Below are 26,379 nucleotides of genomic sequence, written 5' to 3'. Positions count from 1 at the left end.
AAAAAAAAAAAAAAAAAAATTATATACATACATATAGAAAGGAAAAGAGACACAGCAGGAATAAAAATAGGAAATGACCCAAGAGATTCACAGTAACTATTCTAGAGAAGATGAAAGGAAGGGACAAAATTATGAAGTCCAGAAGGCCTAGGGTTTGATACACTCTGATTAAATGCATCTTGATTTAACAGCCTCAGCAGGGTGGGAAGGGGACAGTGCCTAGACGGCCAGCCAGTAAAGAGGAGTCAGGTGTCTGGTTATAGTAACTGGATCATGACACTCGTCACATGAGAGCTACCTCACAGTTCCCCGATGAGCCTGTGAATCCCTTTTCTGATTGGTAGTGAGCAAACACTTAGAGAATATAAACTTGTATTTGGGGGACAAGGCCAGAAGTGGCAGACCGCTCTGGACAGAAACAGCAGATCTTCAAAATACCAGGGAATAACAGTTGTTTATTCATTCACACTGGGACAAAGAATTGACAGTTGAAAAAAAAAAAATCAAATCAGGGGGATGAAAGCGTACGTGCCCTAGAAAAACCAGGACTGTAGGGTTTGTAGGGCCAGTGATGGCTCTGGCCAGTCTCCTCTCACAGAGACTCTACAAAAACTAAAGAAAACAGAGAAAGGTAATGAAGATTCAGGATGTCTCCCAAGTAATGAGCACTTAAATGAGATGTGGGGAGAAGTCATACATCCTGCCAGTTGGTCAACACCCAGTCTAGAAATACATATCCTCACACCTAGGTCTATAAAAAAAGGTCACACAACAAGAAATTCGCTCTAAAAAAAAGAATTTACTGTAGGATACAGAGAAAGTTACCTGCATTAGAAATACAGAAATAAAATTTAAAAAAACCTGTATCAGTAATATCGTGGAAATCCCCCCAAATTTTCCAGAATGTAGAGAAAGAATACAGAGATGATGAGGAAAACTATGATAAACATAGAAAACCAATCTAAACATTCGCAGTGTTAGAAAGAAATCAGAATAATTAAAAGTAACAACCATAAAAATAAAAAAGTTTAAAGCTTGCCTAATCAAAAGAAAAAAATACCCAACCAAATATAGAAGTCAACAGGGCTTCCAGCATTCCAGGCAAAAATCAATAAAGACTCATGGCTAAATAAATCCTGACTTCCAGACTCCCTAATTTCAAGACTTAGTATAAAGCTACAATAATCAATACAGTGTGGTATTAGGGCATAAAGATAGACACATAGATCAATGCAACAGAATGGAGAGTCCAGAAATAGACCCACACATATATGATCCATGGATTTCAGCAAAGGTGCCTAGACAATTCAATGAAGAAAGGGTAATCTTTTCAACAAATGGTGTTGGAACTAGACAGCCACATGTAAATAAATGAATCTTGATGTTTTCCTCACACCATTGATAAAATGACCCGAGATTCACAGAACTGTTCTTAGAGAAAAGAGAAGGGGCAAACTGTTAAGTCTAGAAGTCCTAGAGTTTGATACTTTTAATTTAAATGCATCTTGATTTCATGGGCATAGCATGGCCTCTTTTAGAGGAAAACGAAGGGGAACGCTTTTGCGACCCTAGGTTTGGCAAAAATTTCTTAAATAAGACACAGAAAAGCACAAACTATACAAGAAAAAAAAAATCAACTTCAACATCTAAAACTCTTTTTAATGTTTATTTATTTATTGGGAGGGGAGGGGCAGAGAGAGAATCCCAAGCAGGCTCCCTGCGGTCAGCACAGAGCCCGATGCCAGGCTTGAACTCACGAATTGGGAGAACATGACTTGAGTCGAAATCAAGAGTCAGACACTTAACCAACTGAGCCGCCGAGGCGCCCCAAAACTCTTATTCTTTAAAAGATGTGTTACGGGGTGCCTGGGTGGCTCAGTTGGTTAAGCGTCCGACTTCAGCTCAGGTCATGATCTCACAGTCTGTGAGTTTGAGCCCTGCATCAGGCTCTGTGCTGACAGCTCAGAGCCTGGAGCATGCTTCAGATTCTGTGTCTCCCTCTCTCTCTGCCCCTTCCCCGCTCATGCTCTGTCTCTGTCTCAAAAATAAATAAAAACATTTTTTTAATTAAAAAAAATAAAATAAAAAAATAAAAGATGTGTTACAAAAATGAAAAGACAAGCCACAGACCTGAAGAAGATCACTGCAAAACACATATCCAATTTATAGCCAGTATTTATACTGAACTCTTACAACTTCATACAAGACAAATAATCCAGTTAAAAAAAATGGTCAAAAGATCGGAACAGACACTTCACTAGAGAAAATGTACAATCAGCACACGAAAAGGTGTTCAACCTCACTGATCATTAGGAAGTGCAGACTGAGGCTTCAGTGCAATACTACCACACATCTTCTAGAATGGCAAAAATTAAATAGGCTAAAAATATCAATCTGTTGGCAAGGTCGAGGAGCAACTGGAACTCGGATGTGTTGTTGGTGGGAATGTAAAATGGTACAACTGCAGGAAAGAGTTTGCAGTTTCTTAGAAAGTTTGACATACCCCATCATACAAGCCAGCCATTACACTTCTTGATTTTTACCCAAGAGAAATGAAAGGATAAGTCTGTACAAAAAATCGGACACAGGGGGCGCCTGGGTGGTTCAGTTAAGTGTCAGACTCTTGATTTTGGCTCAGGTCGTGATCTCACAGTTCTTGAGTTTGAGCCCTGCGTCGGGCTCGGCGCGGACAGTGTGGAGCCTTCTTGGGATTCTCCATCTCTCCTCTCTGCACCTCCCCCCCGCCGCCCTTCCCCTGCTCACTCTCTCTCAAAATAAACATTAAAAAAAAGATTTATACACAAATGTACTAAACAGCTATTTATCTGTAGTAATAAAAACTAAAAACAAGCTAAATGTGGGGTGCCTGGGTGGCGCAGTCGGTTGAGCGTCCGACTTCAGCCAGGTCACGATCTCGCGGTCCGTGAGTTCGAGCCCCGCGTCAGGCTCTGGGCTGATGGCTCGGAGCCTGGAGCCTGTTTCCCATTCTGTGTCTCCCTCTCTCTCTGCCCCTCCCCCGTTCATGCTCTGTCTCTCTCTGTCCCAAAAATAAATAAACGTTGAAAAAAAAAATTAAAAAAAAAAAAAAAAGCTAAATGTCCAGTGATTTGATAACTATATCACAGTACGTATATCCATGCCATGGATACTACTCAACAATAAAAAAGAAACTGCTGACAAACCCAAGGTGGGTAAATATCAAGATAATTATGCCAAGTCAAAAATAAAGTAAAAAGTACAGGTGGGATCATTCCGTGATATTATGTAAAGTTCTAGAAAATGCAAACTAACCCATAGGGATAGAAAGCAGATCAGCAGCTGCCTGAGGAGGGAGGGTGTACTATGAAGGAGGACAAGGAGGTTTTGGGGGTGGTGGGTATATTCCAGGATGTTGATTTTGGTGATGGCAGCATATGTCAAAGCTCATCAAATTCTACTTTAAATAGGTGCAGTTTATCCTAGATTGAGTATACTTTAGTGAAGCTGAAAATACTTCCCTGATCTAAAAAAGAAGACAAAAACACCGAAAGAAAGAAGCCAACCGGGCTGACGGTCCTCCAGAAATGGCAGTCAAGAGAGACCCACTGCGAGACGAATCCTGGCAGACACCGACAGTGACTTCAGACTTTTCCTCTATCGTACTACTTGCCTCAAGACAAAGGAGCCACAGAGGTTCTGAAGGAAGACAGAGCTGAATTCCAGCAATTTCTTATTCCCTCAAGTTATCTTTCACAGGTGAAGACGCTGACAAAGCAAGACCATTCACGTCCCTTTCTCTGAAAGAAATACATTCAAACATGCACCAAAGGATTTGAAGTTAAGACTTAAGAGTGGGGAAGAAAGCAGAACCAAGGACCTGTGTTTTTTCTTTCCCCCTAGAAATGGAGCCTGAGGAAATAACTGGAAATGTGGGAAAAGACTTACTGAAGATAAAAACAGGCAAATAACCTTAGTGACATTTTCTGAGGGCTTCCCCTTCACATGCATCACGTAACCCCCACCCGAATCCTACAACTGGGCGCTGAGATCATCTCTGTTTGACAGATGGCCTCGGAAAGGCTCAGCAGCTTGCCTGGGGGGGGGGGGGGGGGGACACAGCTTGGATTTGAACCCTGACGGGGAAAACTACAAAATTCAGCTCAGAATCGTGACGCTCTACTCAAACACCAGAACGTTAGGTTATAAATATGACATAATTTATGGAACATTATAAAGTCTCTGATTCAAAATACTTTGCAGATATAAAATGATGTTTACAGGTTTTCTGGGTGGAACTGGGGGAGGGTGCTGACCATGTTATTGGGAGCGTGAACTCAGCTGCAGGAGAGGGGTGGATGCATCCTTGCAGCTGTGTTTGTCAGAGCAGTGAATTGGGAAAATGTTCATTTTAATACTGAACTAGGACAGAAGAAGAAGGAAAATGCCAGACTTTTTCTATCACCACAGCCAAATCTCAAAGACTCAGTTGTTTGATCAAAATGAAACACAACAAACCCTGAGTAGGAAACAACCCGACACACATTATTTCTGTGGGTACCCATATACGTAACAGGCACCCAAGAACCAAAGGGACCTGAAAGCATACATCAGATCACAGCAGAGATGGCCCTGGGCTGGTGGCAGGGCTGGGATCACAGTGTGGACCACGGACGTCTGAGCTGAGAGTGTGGATTCCCCCTCTCCGGTCATATATTTTTATGTGTTAATTTTTTCTAATGGGAAGTTCTTCTTTTTATCAGTAAAAGGAAGACGGCAGAGACCAGAAGTTGCCGGGAGTGTTAGCTGAGCAAACGTATACGAAAGCAAACAGCACAGCACTCGGTGCTAAAGGAACATCTTGTTTTCCAGCTAACCTGCCTGCTGGTGGACAAGGACCAGAGGTAACGTGCAAAAGAAAGTAACACAATGGGGAGGGGGGAGGAGGAATAGAATATGCAAAAGCCACAATAATTGAGTGGAGGTGGTCGGGGGAGAAAGAACACGGCAAATGGCTAAATGAAATTCCACTTTATTCCTGCAAAACACCATTGGGAAGAAGTCATCTGTGACACACAGCTTCTGTGCCAGGTGTAAGGACGTGCTTAATGAATGCCATTTAATGAAGAAAAAGGCTCTTATAAAACACCTGGCACAAGCAGGGTGAGGGAGTCACAGGAAAGGGGACCCTCGCTGCACCTGCTGGCATTTTAATAAGCACCTTCTAGAGCGTCCGCTCTCCAAGGCTGGTCAACGGTGTCAGAATGAGGTCCCTGACCATTGCCCACACTCGCTGACAGTTTGGGCAAGCTTATTTCTTAAGGACCATATGCTCAGGTATCAGATCGCCCTGGATGGTAATTAAAATGAATCATTTTCAGCTGGAAAGCCCGACCAGCACCGGTATCCTCAAAGACTTTGCAGAGGATTCCCACTCCAGGTCCCCTGTGCTTCCAAACTGAGTTCTGAGTTAGATTTAGATCTGTGAAGACCCAGAGATAATGAGAGATAATGTTGCGATTTTTTTCTTGCAATTTCATTCTACTGAGACTGAAAGTGTTGAGGACTTTAAGGACTCTAGTTCCTAAAATAATTTTCGGTCTGGGGAGTTTTCTTTTCTCGTTGATTTTGGAACCAACCTCAGAAAGAAATTACCACGTGCAAGTTTCACTACGATTTTTAAGGGCTGATGAGACATTTTTCCTTTTGTTTTGTGGCTGACACCAGCAGAGTCAAGTGAGGTTTTGTAAAACCTAAAAGACCTATTTCCTCTACGATGATCTTCACGACCTCACAAACTTTCTATGCTCAGACTTGAAACTTAATTCCAAATATACCCAATGAATTGATGCTGCCCAAGGGCAGACGGACTGAGGTATCGGCAGGCACACAAGGCTGCCATAGTCATATGTTGTGACTGACTCGGTCCACCAGTTTTTAACTGAGCTCCTACTATATGCCGAGCACAGGTTTGGCACAGAGATCGTTTGAAAACCCAAATGATAAATGCGTATTACTAAGTGAAAGATGCCAATCTGAGAAGGCTACATGCTACCGGATTCCAATTCTAGGACATTCTGGAAAAGACAAAACTGTGGAGACAGTAAAAAAGATGACTAGTCTCCAGGGGCTGGGAGAGAGGTGAATAGGCAGAACAGAGGATTTTCAAGGCAGTGAGAATACTCTGAATGATTTTATGACGATGGACATAGGTCATTATACATCTGTCCAAACCCACAGAATGTCCAACACCAAGAGCAAACCCAAACTATGGACTTGAGGGGATTACAATGTATCAGTGTAGTTTCATCCCTGGTTTAAAAACAAACAAAGTACCACTCTGGTGAGGAATGTTGATAACAGGGAAGCTACGTACATGTGACGCCAGGGGATATATGAAAAATCTCTTCCCCTCAATTTTAGAGTGAGCTTACAACTGTGCTAAAAGAATAGAGTTTAAAAAAAAAATGAAAAGAGCCACACGAGACTTCTATCTCTCCTCTTTAGGAATTTATAAGTAAACTGAAACACATAAATTGCCTATATTGCAAAGTAAAAAAGCTCTAAATAGAAGGTATACAAGTAAGGTTCTAGGTTTTAATTTTAAAGCAATGGCATAAAACAAACAAACATCTGTTGAGTGCCTACCCTGCACCAGGCACTCTGCTAAACCCTAGGAAGTGTCCAGTGCAGGGTCGTTCAGGAAAGTGGGAGGTGGTTTCAGACTCCTGATGGTCAGGAGGTGGGGAAGGGGGGCACATGACATGAAGCCTTTGTTCCTGCAATCATCTATTATTAGGACAGTTACCACTTACTGAGCACCTCAATTACTCTTCACGATTCACACTCATCCCTAATTGGCCCAACCCGGCAAGGTAAGTATTATTCTACTGACCAGGGGAAAGGAGGTTCAGAGAGGTTAAGGGACTTGCCCAAGGTCACAGAGCTAAAGAAACTGGCCGAGCTGGGATCTGACCTGATCCTTTTTTCCACTAGAACATGCTGTTTTGCCGAAATCACGCAAAGCACCAACCAAATGTACGGATTTGTTCATTTTCCATTCAAGCAACTCGTGTGCCACGATCAATACGACTTCAGCCTACCAACTTGACTATATAATGAGTTTTCCTCATGGGCAACACAGACACCACGTTCTCCCAACCAAATCACTCTGCATTGGACAGGAAAACTGCCACTGGAAGGCTAAGGAAATCACAATTCCAAACTCCCCAAGTTCCTCAACGTGCAGCTTGAAAGTATGTGCAGCTCGACAGCATATGGCAAATCAATTACTAGTTTAAATCTTAAAACAAAAACATGGCAAGTGTGGTGCAGAAATAATCAAGAACAACGGTTCAGTTTAGATTACAGTGGGCCACTAGAGTTTTGAATACAATTAATCATCATTCCAGGCAATGGGAAGCCATATTGACACTTATTCCTAATTTGAATATTTAATTAGGGTGAAGTTCTTCATCAAATTATCGCAGAACTGGGAGAAAGCCTGGAAGACTTACACAATTACTATCTTAACCCCTCACCAGCTGCTCACCTGTGAGCACAGCGATCCCCGCCCCAGCCCTGCGGGGGCCCCCCGCGCCCACAGTCTGGCTCCGTGAGAGCTGGGCCGGAGAGGGGGGTGTGACTGAAGCTACGGCTGGGGCCGACGGGAGCCAAGTGGTGGCAACAGAGGGGTCTCAGGGAATGAGGTGCTCACGCTCCGACCGGACTCGGAAAGAAACCCTGGACCAAGACAGGAGGCCACGTGCACGAGGGCCCGCGGTGTGTCTGGTGGGGCACTTTCATGTGGCCCCCATTTAGTCCCCAGAACAATCTCCAAGGGAGATAGTCTTATCCCCACCTTCACAGAAGAGGTAACGGAGGCTCAGAGTAGCAAGGGAACACTGCTTGTGAGTGGTGTAAAGAAGGCCAAGTCACTCATTACACACACCCGCCCTTGTACTCACCAGAAATAAGGACAAAGAACACGGAAGTAAAAAAAAAAAAAAAAAAAAGTACAAATGTATTCAAAGCTGTATTTTAGATATCCAGCATTGGGCGTGTAAATAAGGGGGTAGGGGCGGAGGGGGGGGGGTGCATTCCAAACCCAGGTGCACTCAACAAGCATTCTCCAATTTAACTCTTGGATTCAAAATGTACCACCGGGCTCCCCACACTGGCGAGTCCTAAGGATGCTGTGGCCAGCTGCTCAGGAGGATGGGGCGTGGGGAGGGGCAGCAGAGCTCAAGGAAACGTCCTCGTACAGCGGCCTGGAGGCCTGGGGTAGCTGTCCAGCCCCTGCGCAGGGAGGCCTCGCAGAGGTGGGCGCTGCAGGGGTCCAAGGGGAGGGAAGTCAGTAACAGCCTAAGAAAATGTGGACTTTTCTTCTTTCAAAACGGCGACAGCTCCACAATCGCATCTGTAACCACCTATCGGTTTAGGCAAGAGATATCCTTTCCTTCGAGTACGGTCTTTCACTCTGGGACAAGACTTTTGACATTTCACAGATGCCCTGGGGTTCTGCGGGACCCAAAGTAAATTTTCGCGGGACGTCTCCCTCAAGGCCCCCAGGACAGGACCAAAGGCTGACTTCACACACTGCACGTGGCCACGGGAGGTCTTGAGTTCCTTCGGCTGAGCCGGCTGCCAGACGCCACAGGTGCTGTGGACGAGGGACATCCTCCTCGTTGCAGATCAGCAGTTTTCTCTTAAAGGCTTGAGATGGGTTCATTTACCCTCTTGTGGAAATCGTCCAAACTCCATTTGCACTGGCCACTTCAGCAGGAGGCCGATTATCCAGACGGAGGGATGGGCTGCCCCAGGCAGAGCCTGCACGGCTCCCCTCCGGCCACAGCCGCCGCTCGGCCCCCTGCCTCGGCCAGGCCGGTGGCAGCAGCAGACCCAGGATCCATCACAGCCCCGCTCTGAGCTTGCCTCGTTGCGGGAGCAAACGGCGTCGGGAACTTTGAAACTTTCCTTTGTATATTACATTAATCCATATAAGAAAATCTCTTTTAATGAGGAGTGATGTAGTTACAAACTCTCCAGAGCCATAATTAGAGCAAACTAATTGAAGTTGTGTTTTGACACACTTTCCAAATTCACGGGTGCCGGATGACATATTCACAACACTGGTGCCGCACAACCATGGCGACGGCAAAATCATTAGGCTAATAACACTTATTTGCATTCTTATCACGCTGCAGCTCTCCTTTAAATACTGTTTCTACTATTGCTCCTTTACTGTAAGTTTCCACTGGAAGATATTAACAGTAATTATTACTACTTTAGTGGAATTTTAATGTTAAAGAATAACAATGTGCATTAACATACACCGAATGCCAATTCTTTTTAACCACTTTCAGAAGGTTTGGGGGTTCTTCCCGGCCAGCACCCCACAGCCTGAGGTGAGGGGGATGCTATTTTCAGCTTCCTTTTAGGACAACCACTCAAAGCCCACACCCAGAGAGATCTGAAGCCAGGGTTTCAGAACTATTTTGTTTCAAATGTTTGACGAGGAAAATCTTTCTCCCCCACCCCCCCCTTTTTTTTTTTTTACTCTTAAAGCACATTAAAATGAAATAGTTGAGAAATTTTTTCCAAGCAGTTAAAAAAAAAAATCAACAATTTACAACACGGTCTTTGGTAATAATACTAATGAATTCCAGGAGGACATGCTTTAACCACTCGGCCGCCACTCTCTCGGTGATTAAAGACAGACTTGGAAAAACTAGAACGTGAGAAAGACCAGTGGGGGTGGGGCAGTCCTGATCTGGCAATACTGAGGCCCTGTTTGCCACCAACAAGGCCAATTTTTTGGATGCTTAACTCAGACACTCACACACAGAGAGGAAGGCTCGACAGTTCTCAATAATGGTTATTAATGACTCCCTCCTCTAAAGTGACAAATTACTCTTGAAATTTAGAAATCCAAGAGGTATGAAGAGTGAATGAACATGACAGGAAATGCAGGGAGCACAAAGTTCCCGCTTAATGTAGGTGGAGAAGGGCGGGGCCCTGGAAGACAATTAAGGTCAAGGTCCCTCTCTGGGTATTCAGAGGTTCTACCAGGGTGGTGACCACAGCCCTTCCTCAGCCAGGTTTCTCCCAGGACCTCGTGTGGGGTCACCAAGGGCAGCACAGTGCTGTCTGTCACACCTCACAGCCCGAAGTATCAAATGCTAGCTGGACCATAACTGGAGGGGAGACCTGGTCCCAGCCCCCCTGCCTCTCTCCACGTGCGTGGCAGTAAGTCACCTCCAAGGGCCCCTCACTTGGAGACTTGGGGTTGGGGTAGGCAGTTGCTCAGACTGTGGGCTTCTACAGATACCTCGGGATCAAGAAAAACCACCACCAACCACATCACTTGCCAAGAGGGTGCGAGGACAAAGGATGGCATGGGTTTAACAAGACGCACCACTGTGTTCAATTTCAGAGCACTCAAATCGACATTTCAGGAGCGAGGCTTAATCTCAGCCTGCCAAGATTTAACTGGGTGAAGAGCACGCTTCCTTAGAAAAATGCCAAAGACTCGACTCTGGAGTTTGGAGTTATATCCAGCATTGTGTATATAAATTAGGGGGTGGAGGCCCGGGGGGGGGGTGGGGAGTGGGAGGTGGGGGTGGGGGTACAGTTCAAACCCAGGTGCACTCAACAAGCATTCTCAAATTTAAGGCTTTGGAGTTTTCAGTTAAGTTACCATCCTTGTACTAAACTGTTATTTTTCAAGTCACTGATGACTTAAAAAAAAAAAAAAAAAAAAGAAAGAAAGAAAGAAAGAAAGGAAAAGAAAGGAAACTAACTTCATAGCTGCTGCAACACTCCAAATCATGGTATTTATTCACTACATTTAAGTTTTATTACACTTGAACCCTGCAATGCCAAAACACCTACCTCCCATATAAAAGAAATGAAGAAAAAAGTGAAGTCTGGGACCCAGGGCACCACACTTCCATTCCAGATGATCTAGTCTAATCTTATAAACTGAAATATTTAAAGAGTCTCTAAACCTCACTGACCCTACTTTTAAAAACAAGGAACATATGGGCACTTCTAGCTTTTCATCTTCTTCCAGCCTACTAAAATATCCGCTTTTCCAAAATTCAAGAGCAGCGAGACTGCCAAACTCAGATTCATAAAAGGCTACGTGCGTGAGAGTGCAGGGCGGGCAGGGGAACAGTCCGAGCCGAAAATAACAAACCCTAACAAAGAATCAAAGGCGCATTCTTCTCCTCCTTGCTCAATCAATCTCAGAAGCTGTGGAAAACAATTTGCTGAGCAAAATGAAGCAGTGACTAAGAAGGAGGTACAATGTGAACCATGGGCTGAAATGGCTTGTGGCCGTGTCTGGTCCTGGTCGAGGCCGCAGGAGGCACTGAGGCAAGAGTCTCACCACTCAGGCAGGGGTGGTGGGACTGGGCTCCAGGCCTGGCTCCTCTGAGCCCTGATGCTCTGCCTTTGGGGCAGCCGCCACCTCTCCTGGCTGCAGCTTGCTCGCTTCTTAAAAGCTTTGCTCGTTTCCATCACGCACCTCACTGCGTGGTTAGGAAGATCTAAACAATATCTGTAAAGTGTTTGCACAGTGCCCGGCACAAGATGCTCAAAAAATGGTGGCTGAAATAATGATGACGATAATTTCGTTTATTCGATTGTTAATATTATTATTCAACTGGAAACAAAACATCTGCTCAAGAAAGATATTCAAGTTGAATGCTACCCGACCCACGGGCAAAAACCCGACCCGAATGAAATTCAAGGGGACTTTTAAAAGTTCCTGTAAGCAAGGGATTTTATTAAATATCCAAATTAATAATTGAAACCCTGCCTTGAAATAGAACAGCCCGGGGGTGGGGGTTGGGGTGGGTAAAATCACGGGAAATTTCGCTTAACGCCCATTTTTACTTTGGCGGCTAGATTTACACTGAGAGATCCAGGTGAAATATTCCATAGAGCTACCTGCAAATAGACTGTCAGCTTCCACTCTGATAAAAGGTAAAATATCCTCTTCTAAATGGTCTGGTTCACAAAACCGACCCTAAAGTGAACTGATAAATCTGTTCTGACACACGGAAAACTATTTTCATAATCCTGAAAAAGGCCTTTCTCCAAACCCTGGAGCTTTAAACCAACTGCACAAAGAGCCCCATGCACTTGCGAACCAGGCACAGGAGGAAATCATTTCACATTTACAGCCCTGCTTCCGGGACAACAAGAAGCACGCAGAACCATCATAACCACCAAGAAAAATAAGACACTCACAGAGTCACAAAAATTACAAAGATACCACATTTACAAGCAGCAAATACCTTGTCAAAATCTGATGTGGAAGAGTGAGAGCAAAGAAGGCCGGCTCAGAGGCAGGAGCTGTATTGACTAATAGTCAATTCTTCATTAAATAGAAGCTCTGACTTCCCAAGAAGCCATATTAAAAATTAATATCAAAAAGTGTATTGCTCAGCCTAAACCCATCATTCATATCCAACAATACCAAACTGCATTCTAATGAAATTTCCCCTTCAAAATTACTGACACCAAAGCGAAGTTTGATACTGTTGCAAGAGCAGTCACAGCTCGGTGACACCGGCACTTGAGAGATATTCAGAGAACCCTCCCCTGTAGGTCTCTTTCGCAGGGCTCTCATCATCGCCAGAATAAATCAAACTGCTCGTAACCCCGCTTCATCGCGGGCTCGGGAGCCATTTGAGCTGTGACGCCAGGACCCTCTCGTGTATGGCGTCCACATGTTCTCCTCGGCCACCATCTATGGCACCAGCGGACTGGACCCTGGCCAACATCCGGGTGTCTCCCGAGAGGGTGTGAGTGCAGACTGTGAGGGCAGCTTCCGACCGGAGGAGCCCAGGAAGACAACGGGCTCCCCCAGCCCCACGTGCACACTCTAGGAAGCCCCCGGCTCCCAGCTGCTGGTCAGGAGCCTGGAGAGGCCGCACGTGAAGACGGCTGGGACACCTGGCTGGCTGCTCCACAGCCAGTGACCCGGGCACAGGTGGCCTGTAAGCCACAGGCAGCTCACCTGCTCGGGTCCAAATCCGAGCTGTGTGTGACCTTGGGAAAGGAATTTAACCTCCTGGGTCTCAGCTTCTTCATCTTGAAGTGGATATGAATAACAGTACCCTAATTCACAGAGCTGTTATTAGGATTAAGTGAGTTCTTATTTGCAAAAGCACTTGCAAAGTGTTGGAGACCGAGCAAATGCAAAGGCAAGTCTGTACTGGCTGGCTGGCTGGCTGGCAGAATAAATGGAAGGTGGAGAAGGATAATACAGGATACCTGGTCCTGTGTATCTAAACCAGCTCACTTTATACATTTAATACACATTCTGAGTGCTTACCATGTGCCAGGCACCTGGTGTTCAAAAGTCCCTGCCATTTGGGGGCCACGCATTTTTCACTGACGCTGAACTGAATTGAGTTGACACTGCCAAAAGAACTTGCTAGATTTCCATACGCGGTAGTACATTATCATCTGTATTTCTGTGTGACTAACCTTTTCCGAAGCTTTACGAGAGAAGGAAACAGGAGAATCCCTGTTATCAATAAGCCAGCAGATCTAGTCATAAAAGCAAACATAAATATACGTAGCAATGACAGGGAAATGTGAAATGCCAAATTGTCTGGTGTGAGAAACTGGAGGAGGGGAAGGGGGAAAGCAGCCCGGGCCGGGCTTTCTACAAGAGGCAAAGGCTACCCTAGGCTGGATGGTGGACAGGACCAAGCCTCAGTATTCTGGAGTCTGGCCTGCCTCTTCCAGGAGGGCCTGGGGCAGGCACGAGGGGAGATACACAGCAATGGCCAGAGCAGAGATGGTTCTGGAATGAGGCTGAGATGGTTCTGGAACGAGGTTGAGATGGTTCTGGAATGAGGCTGATATGCTCGGGAGTCAAGAGATTCACCTGGATTGATGCAAGATGATATGGGAGATAGGTCAGATAACAGGAAGCCAGCGAAAGTTCCAGAAAGAAAAAAGAACATGTGCAAGTCTAAAAACCTCAATGGGACAGCAGGCAACCCAGGACTTTCAAGTTCCAGGCAGAGAATATAAAGGTGAGCAATTGAAATGAAGTAATACCTGAGCCCTAGGAAACTCAGGGTCTAATCTCACTTTGATTTGGTGTTCGGGTCCTGCCCGTGAGGACGGCTCTCCTCCGAGACGCCCCGGCTGTTGGTTCTGTTGAACGGAATGGGTGGAAGGTACCAGGAGCAGAGGAGAACTCAAATACACAGTGAATGCCCATGCTTGTGCTCTACGTGCGAGAAACATCTGCCTTAAGTCTTCATCTTCAAAGGGGTGACACGGCACGGAACGATATGAAAATGTGTATCCCATCTTCACAGTTAAACCAACAAAAATGTGTGTGGTTTTCGTGTGAAGGAAAAGGAAGTCTAATGATCCCAAGTGAAGCCAGACCCACAGTTCTGCCTGGGCACGCCCTGCTGAGGTGCAAGGTTCTGAGGGCCCTGCTGGACCAGCCAGCCCCAAGCCCTCCTTCAGGGGGACCAAGCCAGGGTGCTCCCCCGGGGCTCATGTGCCCCCAGACGGTCCTGCTTCTGTGGAAGGGAGCTCGGAATCCAGGCCAAACGGTTTACTATTATGGGGGAAGAAGAGAACCAACAGAATCCATCTTTGGTCTTGCCTTCTCATCTCACCTTGATGCAGGACACAGACAGCCCTTCTCATAAGTGAGGAACCTTAAAGAACAGCTTTCAACTCTGAAAACCCGTCCCGTCCCGTCCCCTCCCCTCCGCTGAGCCTCCCACATCAAAGCTATAAACCAGGCAAGCCTGCTGGGCCTCCCGATAGGCAGGATCTCCAGTGCCGGTGGCAAACACCTCAACAGGGAAACTCAGCCTCCCTGATCGGTGCCAGCATGGACCCCCCGTTCAAGTCCGGCAACAACAGGGCAGGTGACACATGTCATCTACAGCACAAAAACCATCTCATAACTGACCACCGACAGAGGCGGCCTGCGGAGTTTAAGCTGTCAGTTTCGACAACAGGATGCCAGCCCATGAGCCGAGGCTCCGTCCGGGTTGCTGGCTTATTCTGCGGCTTGATCAACTGGCGGAGCTGATCCCACATCCCCAGGAAGGCGGGGTCAGGGAGGCCGGACAGAGTGTGGCGGCTCAGGGAACTCTGACAACGGCTGTGATGGGGGGGTTGGGCCTGGGCGTGCACGGCCTGAATTCCAGATCCTCGAAGTGCGATTTTCTCTCTCCTTTAGGAAGAGCCATTAACCTTTCCGATGACAGCCCTGGGATCGGAGTGACGGAACGATTTTTGAGGTCAGCAAGGATCTATGTTCTCAAAACCTGACATCGACAAGCAAAAGTTGTGACTGAATCCTGGTGTCCCTGAGAGGAAGACTAAACGCGTGTGACAGACCTTCTGCAATCAAAATGCCCCATTTCCCAGAGTATCTGTCACAGATTGATAACATCCACGCAAAAAGTTAAGTACAATTATGTCTGTCACTAAGAAACATACTTTGGAACCTGTGAGTGACAACTCGCTGGGAGCTGACAAATCACCGGAAGATTACCGGAACAACTCAGGGCAGTGACACGCGCCTTATGAGGGAAGCTCAGCCCCGCCTGGCACCTGGGAGAGGCTCCCCAGAGGCCGCACCTCGCAGGCGAAGGCTGCAGGGCAGGACTCAACAGCTGGCAGAGGAGCGTGTGCTCTGCGGCTCCCTCTCCCAGGGGAGGGACAATGTCAGCGGAGGATCGCAGGACGTGCCCACGGCCTGAGGTGGCAGCTTGTCCTTCAGAAACACGACATGTAAGACTCGGGCCGGCGGGAAGGGCAGACAGGAGCTCCTGGAACCACACACTCCACCTTTCCCGGGACAGCCCAAGCCCGGTGTCCACATAAGCTAGAAATTCTAGCACCTGGGAGTCCAGACTACTTATTTCACATGAACTTGGAAAGGGACAAAATCCATGCCAAGGCCGGGACACAGACACCAGGTCAGCACTGCAGAGGGCCCTCTGTGCCCTCCATCCCAGGGAGGGTGCCACACGGCCCTCCACAGCTCTCCGAGCCTCCTCCCCAGACACGAGCAGTGGTGAGGGGAAGGGGACAACGGCCACAAATCAGACAATGAGGAAGCACTAAAAGCCACACACACACACAGAGCAGACCACGGCGACAAACACCCACTGCTCTGTGCCCTCTCCACCTGCCACAGCTCCCTGGAGTCACCTCTGGCAAGGAGTCTGAATCTGAGGGTGGGGACGGGATATACTTTTTTTTTCAATTTTTTTAACGTTTATTTATTTTTGAGATAGAGAAAGACAGAGCGTGAACGGGGGAGGGTCAGAGAGAGGGAGACACAGAATCTGAAACAGGCTCCAGGCTCTGAGCTGTCAGCACAGAGCCCGATGCGGGGCTCGAACTCATGGACCGCGAGATCATGACCTGAGCCGAAGTCAGCCGCTTAACCGACTGAGCTACCCAGGCGCCCCGGGATATACTTTTTAAATAAGGCTTATGAAGAACCCTGCAGGTCCGAAAAGTCTCGATTTTTTGTCTTCTGGGATTGCCCACGACCCATCCCCACCTGGAAACACTTCTCTGCCTTGTACGCACTGACCATTCAAACACCTGAAGCCAATTGCCAGGTCTCTACTCAGGTCAAAACAGCAGTTCCTCATACTCTAATTCGGTGCTCAATTTGGGTAAGTTTCACAAGGAGGTGTGTGGCAATCGACGTGACCCTCCCAACGAACCCGACAGGTGTGGGACACCACCTCCTGGGACACGCCCCACTGGGCACACCAGGCCGCATTCCACACAACCCCAGTTCGTGCCCAGCCTGGTCACTGCACACAAATCACTGCTAAGCCGGGTCTCCTCAGTTTGGTCCTTGTGCAACTGACTTTTTTAACCTGGGGAGGGGGGTGATATGCCGTCCGTTTTCACCCATCACCTTTCATCTCCTGGTTCCAGCAGGGTGTTCTAGCTGTAGAGGAGATGCAGAGTATTGACTCTGTCGTTCAGCACATCAGCACTCCCTAATGACTCTGTGTCATCTGCAAATTTGATAAGCATGCCTCTGATGTCTTTATCAAGTCACTGGTTCTACCGTTCAGCAAGCCAGGGGGCAGCAGTCCACCAGGGGCCCCCACCCGGGACAACACGGAACCGTTCATTTATCCACACTCTGGGGCCGCCGGTGCTCCATCAGTTGTGAACCCACCTGCCTCCCAGAGCTTTTCCAAACCTCGGAGCCGGGGGCAGCAGAACCACATGTAAGAACCCGGCGTGAGAGGGAGCAGTTGGGGGCTGCTCTGGTTGAAGCAGGAAGGCGCTTCCCCCTGCCCTAAGGCAGTGGCATGGAAGAGAACCAGAAAAGCCTGGATCCACAGACCGATCGTCTGCTTGTATGTACCAGGCGGACTCGCAGAGCCGTGGCCGCCTCAGAGGACGGATGGGGAGATGGGACTGTGTCTCAGCCCCAAGGCCGGACCACCCTGACCGGGGTGCATGGAATGGACAGGCCGAAGGTGGAGCCGCACTGATGCCCGGAGAGAACATGGGCTCCATGCTCCTGGAAGAGGAGGCAGGTCCTTCTTTGCTTGGAAGTGGTTGGCAAATGTGTGCAGCGATGTATGTGTGTGAGATAAAGGTTTCCTGAATGAGGAAAAAGAGCACTGCCAACACGCCTCATCCTGCCTCTTGCCGGGAACTTTACCAAACACTGTGTCCATTCACTGGATACAACCGAGGGGCTCCCTCGTCTCTGCGGGGGCCTGACCATTCCGAAGGGAAAAGACTATCATTCTCTGCAACAACAGGAAGGAAACAGGCAGGAAGTGCTTGCTCCCGGGGCCAGGAACTGCCTCTGGAAAGAGAGGGCGGTTCTGCCAGGACCATGAGGTCCTCAGGTGATGACCCATCAACTCTGGCAAAGTCCACCAACCGTTCCTTTTGTCTGAAATAAGCTGGGGATAACAGTGCTCCAAAAAAGACAGCATGGGATTCTTTGAAACATGAGGGACAACATAAGAAATGGGGAGGCAGAGCACACATTTTTAGCTTCTGAGGCAAAAGCCTGAGCTCAAGCAGGCAACAGGGTCTTTACCGGCCCCTCCCTCGGTCCCTTCCAGTCCCCTCAGCGAGATTTGCTGGGAAAAACGGCCTGCTGCCCCTTGCTCGGACCGGCCTGCCGGTCCTCCCGGCCACCTCCAGATCTGGTCAGTAGAGGGCGCTGCACCACCGCACACTCTCTCTAGCCTGGCTTTGCCACCTGATCCCTGTGTCCACACAAAGACCGCACTTGGAAGTATTTCTTAAGCTTGGGCTAGAATCAGAAAAGGGCCCAAGAAGTGCTCAGGGACTCAGGAGTCGTCAGGGGCAGGAGGTGGGGGTGGGGTGGGTGGGACTGCAGCACAGGGTCCTAGGCTGTGAGAGAAGCATTTCTTGCAAAACTGAGTACATGCCTAGATCTGTGCAGAGCGCTAGAGATAACAGATACCGGACATGGTTCCTGCCCTCAAGGAGTTCACATGACCACAACCCAAAGTGAAGGCATGATGACCAAGAAGAAGCACTCAGAGAGAAAAGCCCAGCCCAGGCCCAGCCCCAGGACATTCAGGGAAGGCTTCCCGGCAGAGGAAGCATTTGAGCGGACATCTAAAGCAGGGGAATCTAAGACACACCTGTTGCACACAGGCTTCCACGTGAGCAAAGGCATAGAAGCCTGAAAAAGGAAGGGAAGACAAGAGTACTATTTTAGCTTAAAGTTTGAAGCTTCGGGATGGCAGAGAGTTCACAGGAGCTGGGTTTGGAGGCCTTCACCCCACGGGCCCCATGCAGACCCCCACATGGGAAAACTAGCATCGCCCACAGAGATAAAGCTATCACATTCCTCTGCTGGAGACCCGACAGACGTGAAGGCTCCAGGAAAATACTCATCATTTCATAAATCTTCAGTGGACATTTTGAGTGAAATCATCAGCATTTCATTTTTTAAAAGTCAAAGGGACTAGTTAGGGAAACAATACAAAAAGCAAAGACGCCAAAGCCGCCCCCGTGCATTAGGAGGCTCCCCGAGATGTGCATGCCACCTAGGAAGTGCTGCCCAGTGCCGGAGGAGAGCTTGGGACAGACAGTGGCTTTTACTGGGAAGCATTAATGTAACAGTCGATTATCCTACTGCACAGTGGCAGACTTAACTCAGTCATATGACAATACATTTTATATGGACTATTCTGACATCTGCTTCATTTGGCAAGTAAAACAAAACTGATCCAAATTCCTTGGAGCCATTGCAAACCACAAGAGTTTCTGTATAAAATATACAAGCCTTGTGAACCCTTCGTTCTGATACAAAGAATCTCCAATTCTACCTGGTTCCCCGTGGCCAGTGTTCCCGGGCCCTCTTGCTTCCATCGCTGGTGACCGTGCTCTCTGGCTGACTGGCAAGCTTCTGTGGGGGGAGCTCCTCGTGCTTTAACTGAGAGAACCAGTGCTCTTTATCCGACAGAAACTTAGAGCCTGCCCGGAGGTGCTACCCATATCTAGCCCCTTCCAGACCCTGTGATGTCAATAGGTAGCAGCTGTGACTACTCCTGGGCTATGGGTTTCAGCTGACCTGAGCACAGGTGATGGGCCTGGGCTGTCCCCCAGTGCAGCTGACAGTGACCACAGCCATGCAGGTGCCCTAGGCACTGAGAAAGTGCTGAACTGAACTGAGCTGCGCTGGCCTGGTACTCCTAAACCAGAGACATCCACTGTTCAGTGTACAACTCTGGGAAGCTCACTGGCTATTCCTGTCTCTTCATGCCAGAGGGAGGCTGAAAACTACTTGCAAAGTATCAGGCGATTCCAGGTGGTCAAGTTTAAGTATCGCTCAGGGTTCGTGAAACTGTCATGAGGAAAGACCAGATTGGCTTTATGGGGGATGTCCCGAGAGACAGAGTCCTCTGAGCTGCTGGCTCACGCCAGTGGTGTTCTGCCAAGGTCGGGGCGGGCGCTCAGCTAGAGGAGCAGTGCACGGAGAACCAGTGGCTACACCAGGCTCTCCTCTGCACCTCCTGGAGGGCAGGGTGTGGTCTGTGGGGCCCAGGAGGAGCCCCACAATCTGTTCCCGACAGACGCTGTTCATCTCTATTCACCCATGTGGAAGCTCTTAGATTCCTCATTTGTGCTACATCAATCCCAAACAGCACTGCCTCGCCAATTCTTACTTGTTTTATTTATTTTTGTAATCCCTTTCTCAAATTTAATCCCTCACGGCTGTTTGTTCCTTGCCCTCAAGTAATTCACTACTAGTAAAGCAGAGGGGTTTTTTGTTTGTTTGTTTGTTTTTATTGAACTATGGTTGACTTACAACGTTCTATTAGTTTCAGGTGCACGGCACACGAAATTGACAATTCTCTGCGTTAGGCAATCCTCACCACGGTAAGTTTAAGGGCTGAGAGGGAAGAGTTTTTATTTGACAGGATTCTTTTCACCATCTACTTTTTGCTGTAAGCGTAGAGACCATTACTACGTCTATTACAACTGAAATCAGGTACAGAGTGACCAGTTTGCTCACCTAAGCTTCTCTGCAGGATTACTCAAACCAACATGCCCTGAAAACCTTCTCACTATTCTCTCATACCCAAACTACCCATTTCTTAGTTTGTGGCTCACTGGGAAAAGAAATGATACGAAAATGAACAAAATTACTTACCAACCCTCAAATGAGTTGTTGGCCGAGGCAGAGAAGGAATTCTACCTTCTTATGGCCAGTGTTCCCAACCACGTGGCTATAAATCACGCGTTTGTGTGCAGGTATGAGCTCTTTAGAATAGCAAGCCAATTTAAAGTTGCATATTCTGCTATTTTAGGAGCCTGCAGAATACGTACAAAACAGAATACAGAATGGCCTTTACATTCGTGTAATGCAAACATTTCTAATTGGGTTTTTAAAAATCTCCTCTAACGGTTTATTGCTTCTGCAGTTTTCAGCACACACTAAGTGGAGCTGTTCTGAGACCCGAGACCACAAGACCGTAACGCACGTAACAGCATAGGATACCATTGACAAGGCCTCACCTGGGAAGGTTGGGGGCCGGGGTGGAAGCAGCGGATGACTGGGAAGGCGTTGTGGGTTGAGATGAGTCATGATTCCTGGGGACTTTGCCCATTCGATACCAGATCCCCATGCTGTTCAGTTCCCTTTAGGAGAAAAGAGAAATCTTCATGGTGTGGTTTAGCACAAAGCATTTACCTGAGGAACAAAGTGAACCAATTCATTGAAAAGAATCATAGCCTCAAATACCGGGGAGTCCACTCTTGCCCACAGTGATCACTTATGTCACCTCCCTTTGTGCTCCAGATGTCACAGTTCAGAGCCTAATGTGAAGTCAACTGTCCCAACAAGGCCGGTTTCTCTGACATGCCATCTTTAGCCACCCCGGAGCTGCTTCCCGGTTATACTATGGACATTTTCCTTAGTTCTCAGTCTTCAAAATTCTTTTCATTTTGCCATTTCACCGTAGGTAATTATGTAATGATCCACTTGAAGTCCTTTTACCTGGTTAGCATGAGACAGATGGGGCAACAATGGATGAATGGATGCGTGTGCCTGGCTTTTTAACAACGGCGGGGTGGGGGGGGGGGGGTGGGGTGGAATTAGCCCCACCCTGCTCAAGGACACATCCCAACTTCTGGATAAAGCTCCTACTGCCTGGATGTCACCAGCAGTTGGCCTCCTTCTCGTGGTCAGTTTGGGAGAGCTCTTCAAGCCACAAAGCCTGAGGCATGTGCCCCACAGACCACTACAACCAAGAGTGGTCGCAAAAGGGCTTGACAAATGCCACATCAGGTTTCTTGTTCCGTGATCCGCACACCCACTGCAGTCCACCCCCACAACACCCAGTTAGGAGTGGTTATGAGACTGGTTCGGTCTTTGGAGCTGGAATGGGATTATTTTAGCTGCATCCAGTTTACAACTTCTCAGCTGCCCCATAGAACTGCATCTCGTCAAACCATGAGGACAGACTTCTGCAGTGGATACTTCTAGTACCTCCTCACTACACTATAGGAACTCTTCTAAACCACAAACAGGTCTTATTAGATGGATGATTCCCATCAGCTATGCTGATTTCATCACATCTTGGCAATGGCCTTGGAGGAGCTGTTGTCAGGCTGAGGTGTGTTTCCCCCAGCCAACAACCTCAAACTCTTGCAAAGTAATATATGTGCTCATTTTTAAGAAGAAGGGGACTCAGAGTTCTAGACACTGTTCTCCTTCTTTCCTTAACAATAGCACTAGGGGCACCTGGCTGGCTCAAGTGGTGCAGCATGTGACTCTTGATCTTGGGGTTGTAAGTTCAAGCCCCACGTTGAGTACAGAGAGTACGTAAAAATAAATATTTTAAAAAACAACGCGGGAATTGTCATCTTATGGAAAAGAATTTTTGCTCCAAGATGATACCAAATATGCTAATTTAGCAATCTTTTCAAAATGATATAAAAGAAAGAAGATTCTAGTTTTGATTATCAAAATACATATGGTAACAACCTATTCTTTAGAATTATTTAAACTGGTTAAAAATGGAGTCTTCTAAAGTACTATAGCTTGTAATTTAAAATACACATAGTAACTGAAATTAGACTTTAAAAGTTCATTATTGGGGCATCTGGCTGGCTCAGTCGGTTGAGCATCTGACTTCGGTTTGGGTCATGATCTCACGGTTCATGGGTTCAAGCCCCCACGTGGGGCTCTGTGCTGACAGCTCAGAGCCAGGAGCCTGATTCGGATTCTGTGTCTCCCACCCTCCCCCACTCGTGCTCTCAGAAATGAATAAATATTTTTTAAAAAAGTTCATTATTAAATGACTTTTTATTTGTATGTAAATAGCTGCTTCTAAAATACCTAAAGTATGGTCATTCTCTTAACTATTTCCTCCTCCTGTAATCCTGTTTATATAATTAGTTTAAACCATGTTGCAAAACAGGACGTTTCAGTGTATAGGAAGAGGATGATCATAGAATCCTTCTTAGGGACCACAAAATCCTGAATCAGGGCATTCAGATTCCACAGCCGAGAGTCTAATTGTGCACCAAGATGAAAATCAGGTGTTCCTGAGACACTTGCTCCCCAGGTGCTCCATGCAAACACCACATTCCCAGCCACTGCCCATGGGAGAGCTCCGCGGAGAAAGGCTTGGCTTGTAGAGTGAAGACCTGGGCTCAAGTGAACAAGAAGCAAAACAGAGCACAACCCGGATGTAGAGGTCACTGCAAAAGCCAAGTAGGAGAGTGCACCCATGGGGGCCCACGGGGACGGGCATGGTACCTGCGAAGTTGGACAGGGAGAGAGGCCCGTGGCCAGGGGAACCAAAAATGATCTATGGGACTCATTGGTTGGAGAGACCTGAATTTCACTTGACTGAATATAATGAACACCTGTCATCTTTTGGGCATCCAGCATCCACTCGTCCCTCTTTCTGACTCTTTGCTTTCCCTCCATATCTGGGGGGCAGCTGTCTCCTCAGTCGTAGCCCCTGGGTTCCAACAGAGCCGATCCTGCCTCTGGTTCAGGCCTGGTTTCTCAGAGAATGACATTTTCCAGGGAGCAGCGATGAGTTCAGGGTGCACATGACCCCAGTGAGATCAATCAGGACCACTGAGACTGAATTCTAGAACTTGTTTGAATGATCAAGAACACAGGCTTGCTCTCTGCCTCAGAACTTGAACCTGGAGGATGAGTAGGCGGAGCTCCCACACCACCATGAGTCCACTGGGGAAGAGCATATGGAAGAAAGGCATCTACCCCAAGGAATCTGGGAAAGGAGGTAAACATGGCAGAAACCAGGTCCTAGGGATGTCCTCTGAGGACCTACTTCCAGCCACACCTGAAGCCATCCTGCCCTCTGATGTCTGCTGTTACGTCGGCCAACGAATTCTTCCTTTTGCTTAAGCCAGCCTGGGTTGGGTTTCTTGTCACTTACAATCTAGAGCCCAGAGTGAAATCCTGAGATTCTTTGTACTTAGTATTTATAAAACAGCTACAGAGCTGGGCCCACGTCTGGTACTGAGGCTACCGGGTGAATAGGACACAGTGGGCCAAGCCCTCAGCAGTCCTCTGCTTATCAGGGGGGATGAGCATCAGACTAAAGAATTGCACAAGGAATTATCGTGTAGTCATGCAATGTTCATGTTTCTTCCTGACTCTAAACCCTCTGATGGCTCCCCATTGCTCTTGGAATAAAATCCAAACTTCCGCCACGATTGTGCGAGGTCCTGCTAACCGCTCACTCCAAACCCCGGCTCATCCTCGCTTGCCCGTGCCGGCCACACTGGGCTGCTTTCTGCTCCTGAACATGCCACACCCATTCCCACCTTTACACTCGCTCTTCTCCTGGGCCTAGAAGGCTCTGCCTTCAAGTCTCTGCAGAGCTGCTTTCTTCTTGACGTTTACATCTCTGTCAAATGTCACCCTCCTGACACCCTCGCTGAAGTAGCCTCCGTTCATTGCTGTTTCATTTTCGCCATTAACTGAAATGGTCTCGTTTATTTCTTGTTTGCTGCTTGTCTCCCCTTTTAGAAGACCAGCTCCATGAGAGCAGGTCTTTGCTTGCTCCCTCAGCACCACAGCCGGGGTCTTTGGCCCTGAGGGACAAAACGGGTGCTCCTTAAACTCTGGTGGGGCGAATACACAATGTAGAGGGTTGAGGCCAGGTGGTCAAAAAGGAGCGAATATCTGGGCTTTCAGGTATGTGGAAAGGCCCCCGAGAAGCCTGAAGGACGGACACAGGAGGACAAGGGAAGGAAAGTCCCTTAGATGGAGCAGGCAGTGTGAGCAGAGGCACAGAGAGGTCAAGGGCTCTGCGTCTGGAGTGGCAGTAGCGTAAGCAGGAAGGGCAGCAATGAGAGCTCAGGCTAGAGAGGCAGGTGGCCAAGAGCCCCTCGGGTCACACACCGTCTCGGGACCTGAGCCCTGGGAGTGACCTGAGCACTCCTGGCAGAGAGAAGAGAGGAGATCAGCGTTCCTGAGACTTACCCAATAAACGTGTACTGAGGGGGGGCCTGCTTCGTCCGGCCCATGATCCGAATGTCACAAATCGCAGCTTCAGTTGAATCCCGTGGGATAAATTTAATGCACAGCCTCTTTTTTCTAAAAGCCACTTCCTCTGAAGAAAAGGACAAGAAAAGGTATGAGTCTACCAGAGACGCCGACATCTCTATTCTGAACGCCGTGTCTCCTGTCACGCTCCCTTCTTGGCAGCAAAAGCGACCGGTCATCCCAGCCACTGGGCTGCACCCCTCCTGCCCTCCACAGGCTGGGACTGCAGGGTAGGCACCAGGAGCCCTGCCCTGCATTCGGGACCTGACCCTAGACACCCCTGCCGGGAAGGGCTTCCAGGGGTGCACACACCTCTGCAAGCAGAAGCAGCTTGGAATAAACCCGTGGAGCTGGCTTCACAGCCACATAACTGCCACAACCATCATCTGCTCACTGCTCAAGCCATCAGGGACATACCCACGGACACCCTGAGTATTAATGCTTTTTGCCACTGGGGCTTTTCTTCTTTCTTTTTGTTGTGGAAAATTTCAAACATTCCCCAAAGTAGGGAGAACAACAGAATGAATGAATCCACCTGTTCTCATCATCCAGTTTCAACACTGTCAACAATGGACAAGTTGCTGTCACCGCTTTCTTTCCCCCACTCCCTGGTAGTTTTGCTGGAGGATTTAAAATGAATCCCCGCCCTGTGTCATATCGCCCATCAATATCTCAGTAAGCATCCAAGGCAAACGATCAGTTTTCATATGACCCGCGTGCCATTATCACGGCTAACAAAATGAACAATGACTCCTAACTATCACAGACAGTCTATATTTAAGTTTTCTCTATTATGCTCAAAAGATATCATTTAACTATTGCTTTCCCTGGATCAAGATCCAAACAATGTCTATGCACCAGCTCTGGTTGTTAGGATGCTTAGGTTCCTTTTATCCTGTAACAACCCCTCCTCCCTCCCCTCTTCTTCAGGGCACTGACAAGCTGGTAAGATTGGGTCATTCTCCTGTATTTCCTGTAAGGTGGCAGTTAGAGTGGAAGGCTTGATTAGATTCAGGTTAGATTTTGTTTGTTCACTTGGTTGTTTTTTTAGGTAGGAATGCTTCACAAGTGGTGCATATATGTCCAACAACAGTGTCCTATCATGAGGTACGGCATCCGGCTGTGCCACCCTGGGTTCCCATGGTGTCGGCCCGGAACTTGGGTTATAAAGTCCCCAACAACCTTCCTTCGAGCAGTGTTTTCATCCACTGAGGACTGTTACCTAGATCCATAATCTCATTAAAGTTTTCAAAATTGCCGTTTTCTAATTCTGGGATTCCTTCTGCATTTATTAGCTGGAATTCTTCTACATAAAAAATAACTTT

The 26,379-nt window shown here is 47.7% G+C and overlaps 1 protein-coding gene across 15 annotated transcripts in view; it reads right to left on the bottom strand.

Annotated features, from left to right (window-relative positions):
* MVB12B (multivesicular body subunit 12B) overlaps positions 1-26,379 on the bottom strand; it is a 220,890-nt gene that overhangs the window by 118,481 nt on the left and 76,030 nt on the right. For all 15 annotated transcript variants that reach the window (XM_023242720.2, XM_045043187.1, XM_045043194.1 and 12 more), the window contains exons 5-6: positions 24,992-25,121; positions 21,037-21,159 (exon numbers count right to left, since the gene is read on the bottom strand). In XM_023242720.2, coding sequence (XP_023098488.1) covers positions 21,037-21,159; positions 24,992-25,121 — 253 coding nt within the window. The remainder of the gene's footprint in view (positions 1-21,036; positions 21,160-24,991; positions 25,122-26,379) is intronic.

The sequence above is a fragment of the Felis catus genome, chromosome D4 (genome assembly GCF_018350175.1).
Source record: "Felis catus isolate Fca126 chromosome D4, F.catus_Fca126_mat1.0, whole genome shotgun sequence".
Lineage (NCBI taxonomy): Eukaryota > Metazoa > Chordata > Mammalia > Carnivora > Felidae > Felis > Felis catus.
This window is presented reverse-complemented; position numbering and strand designations above follow the sequence as displayed.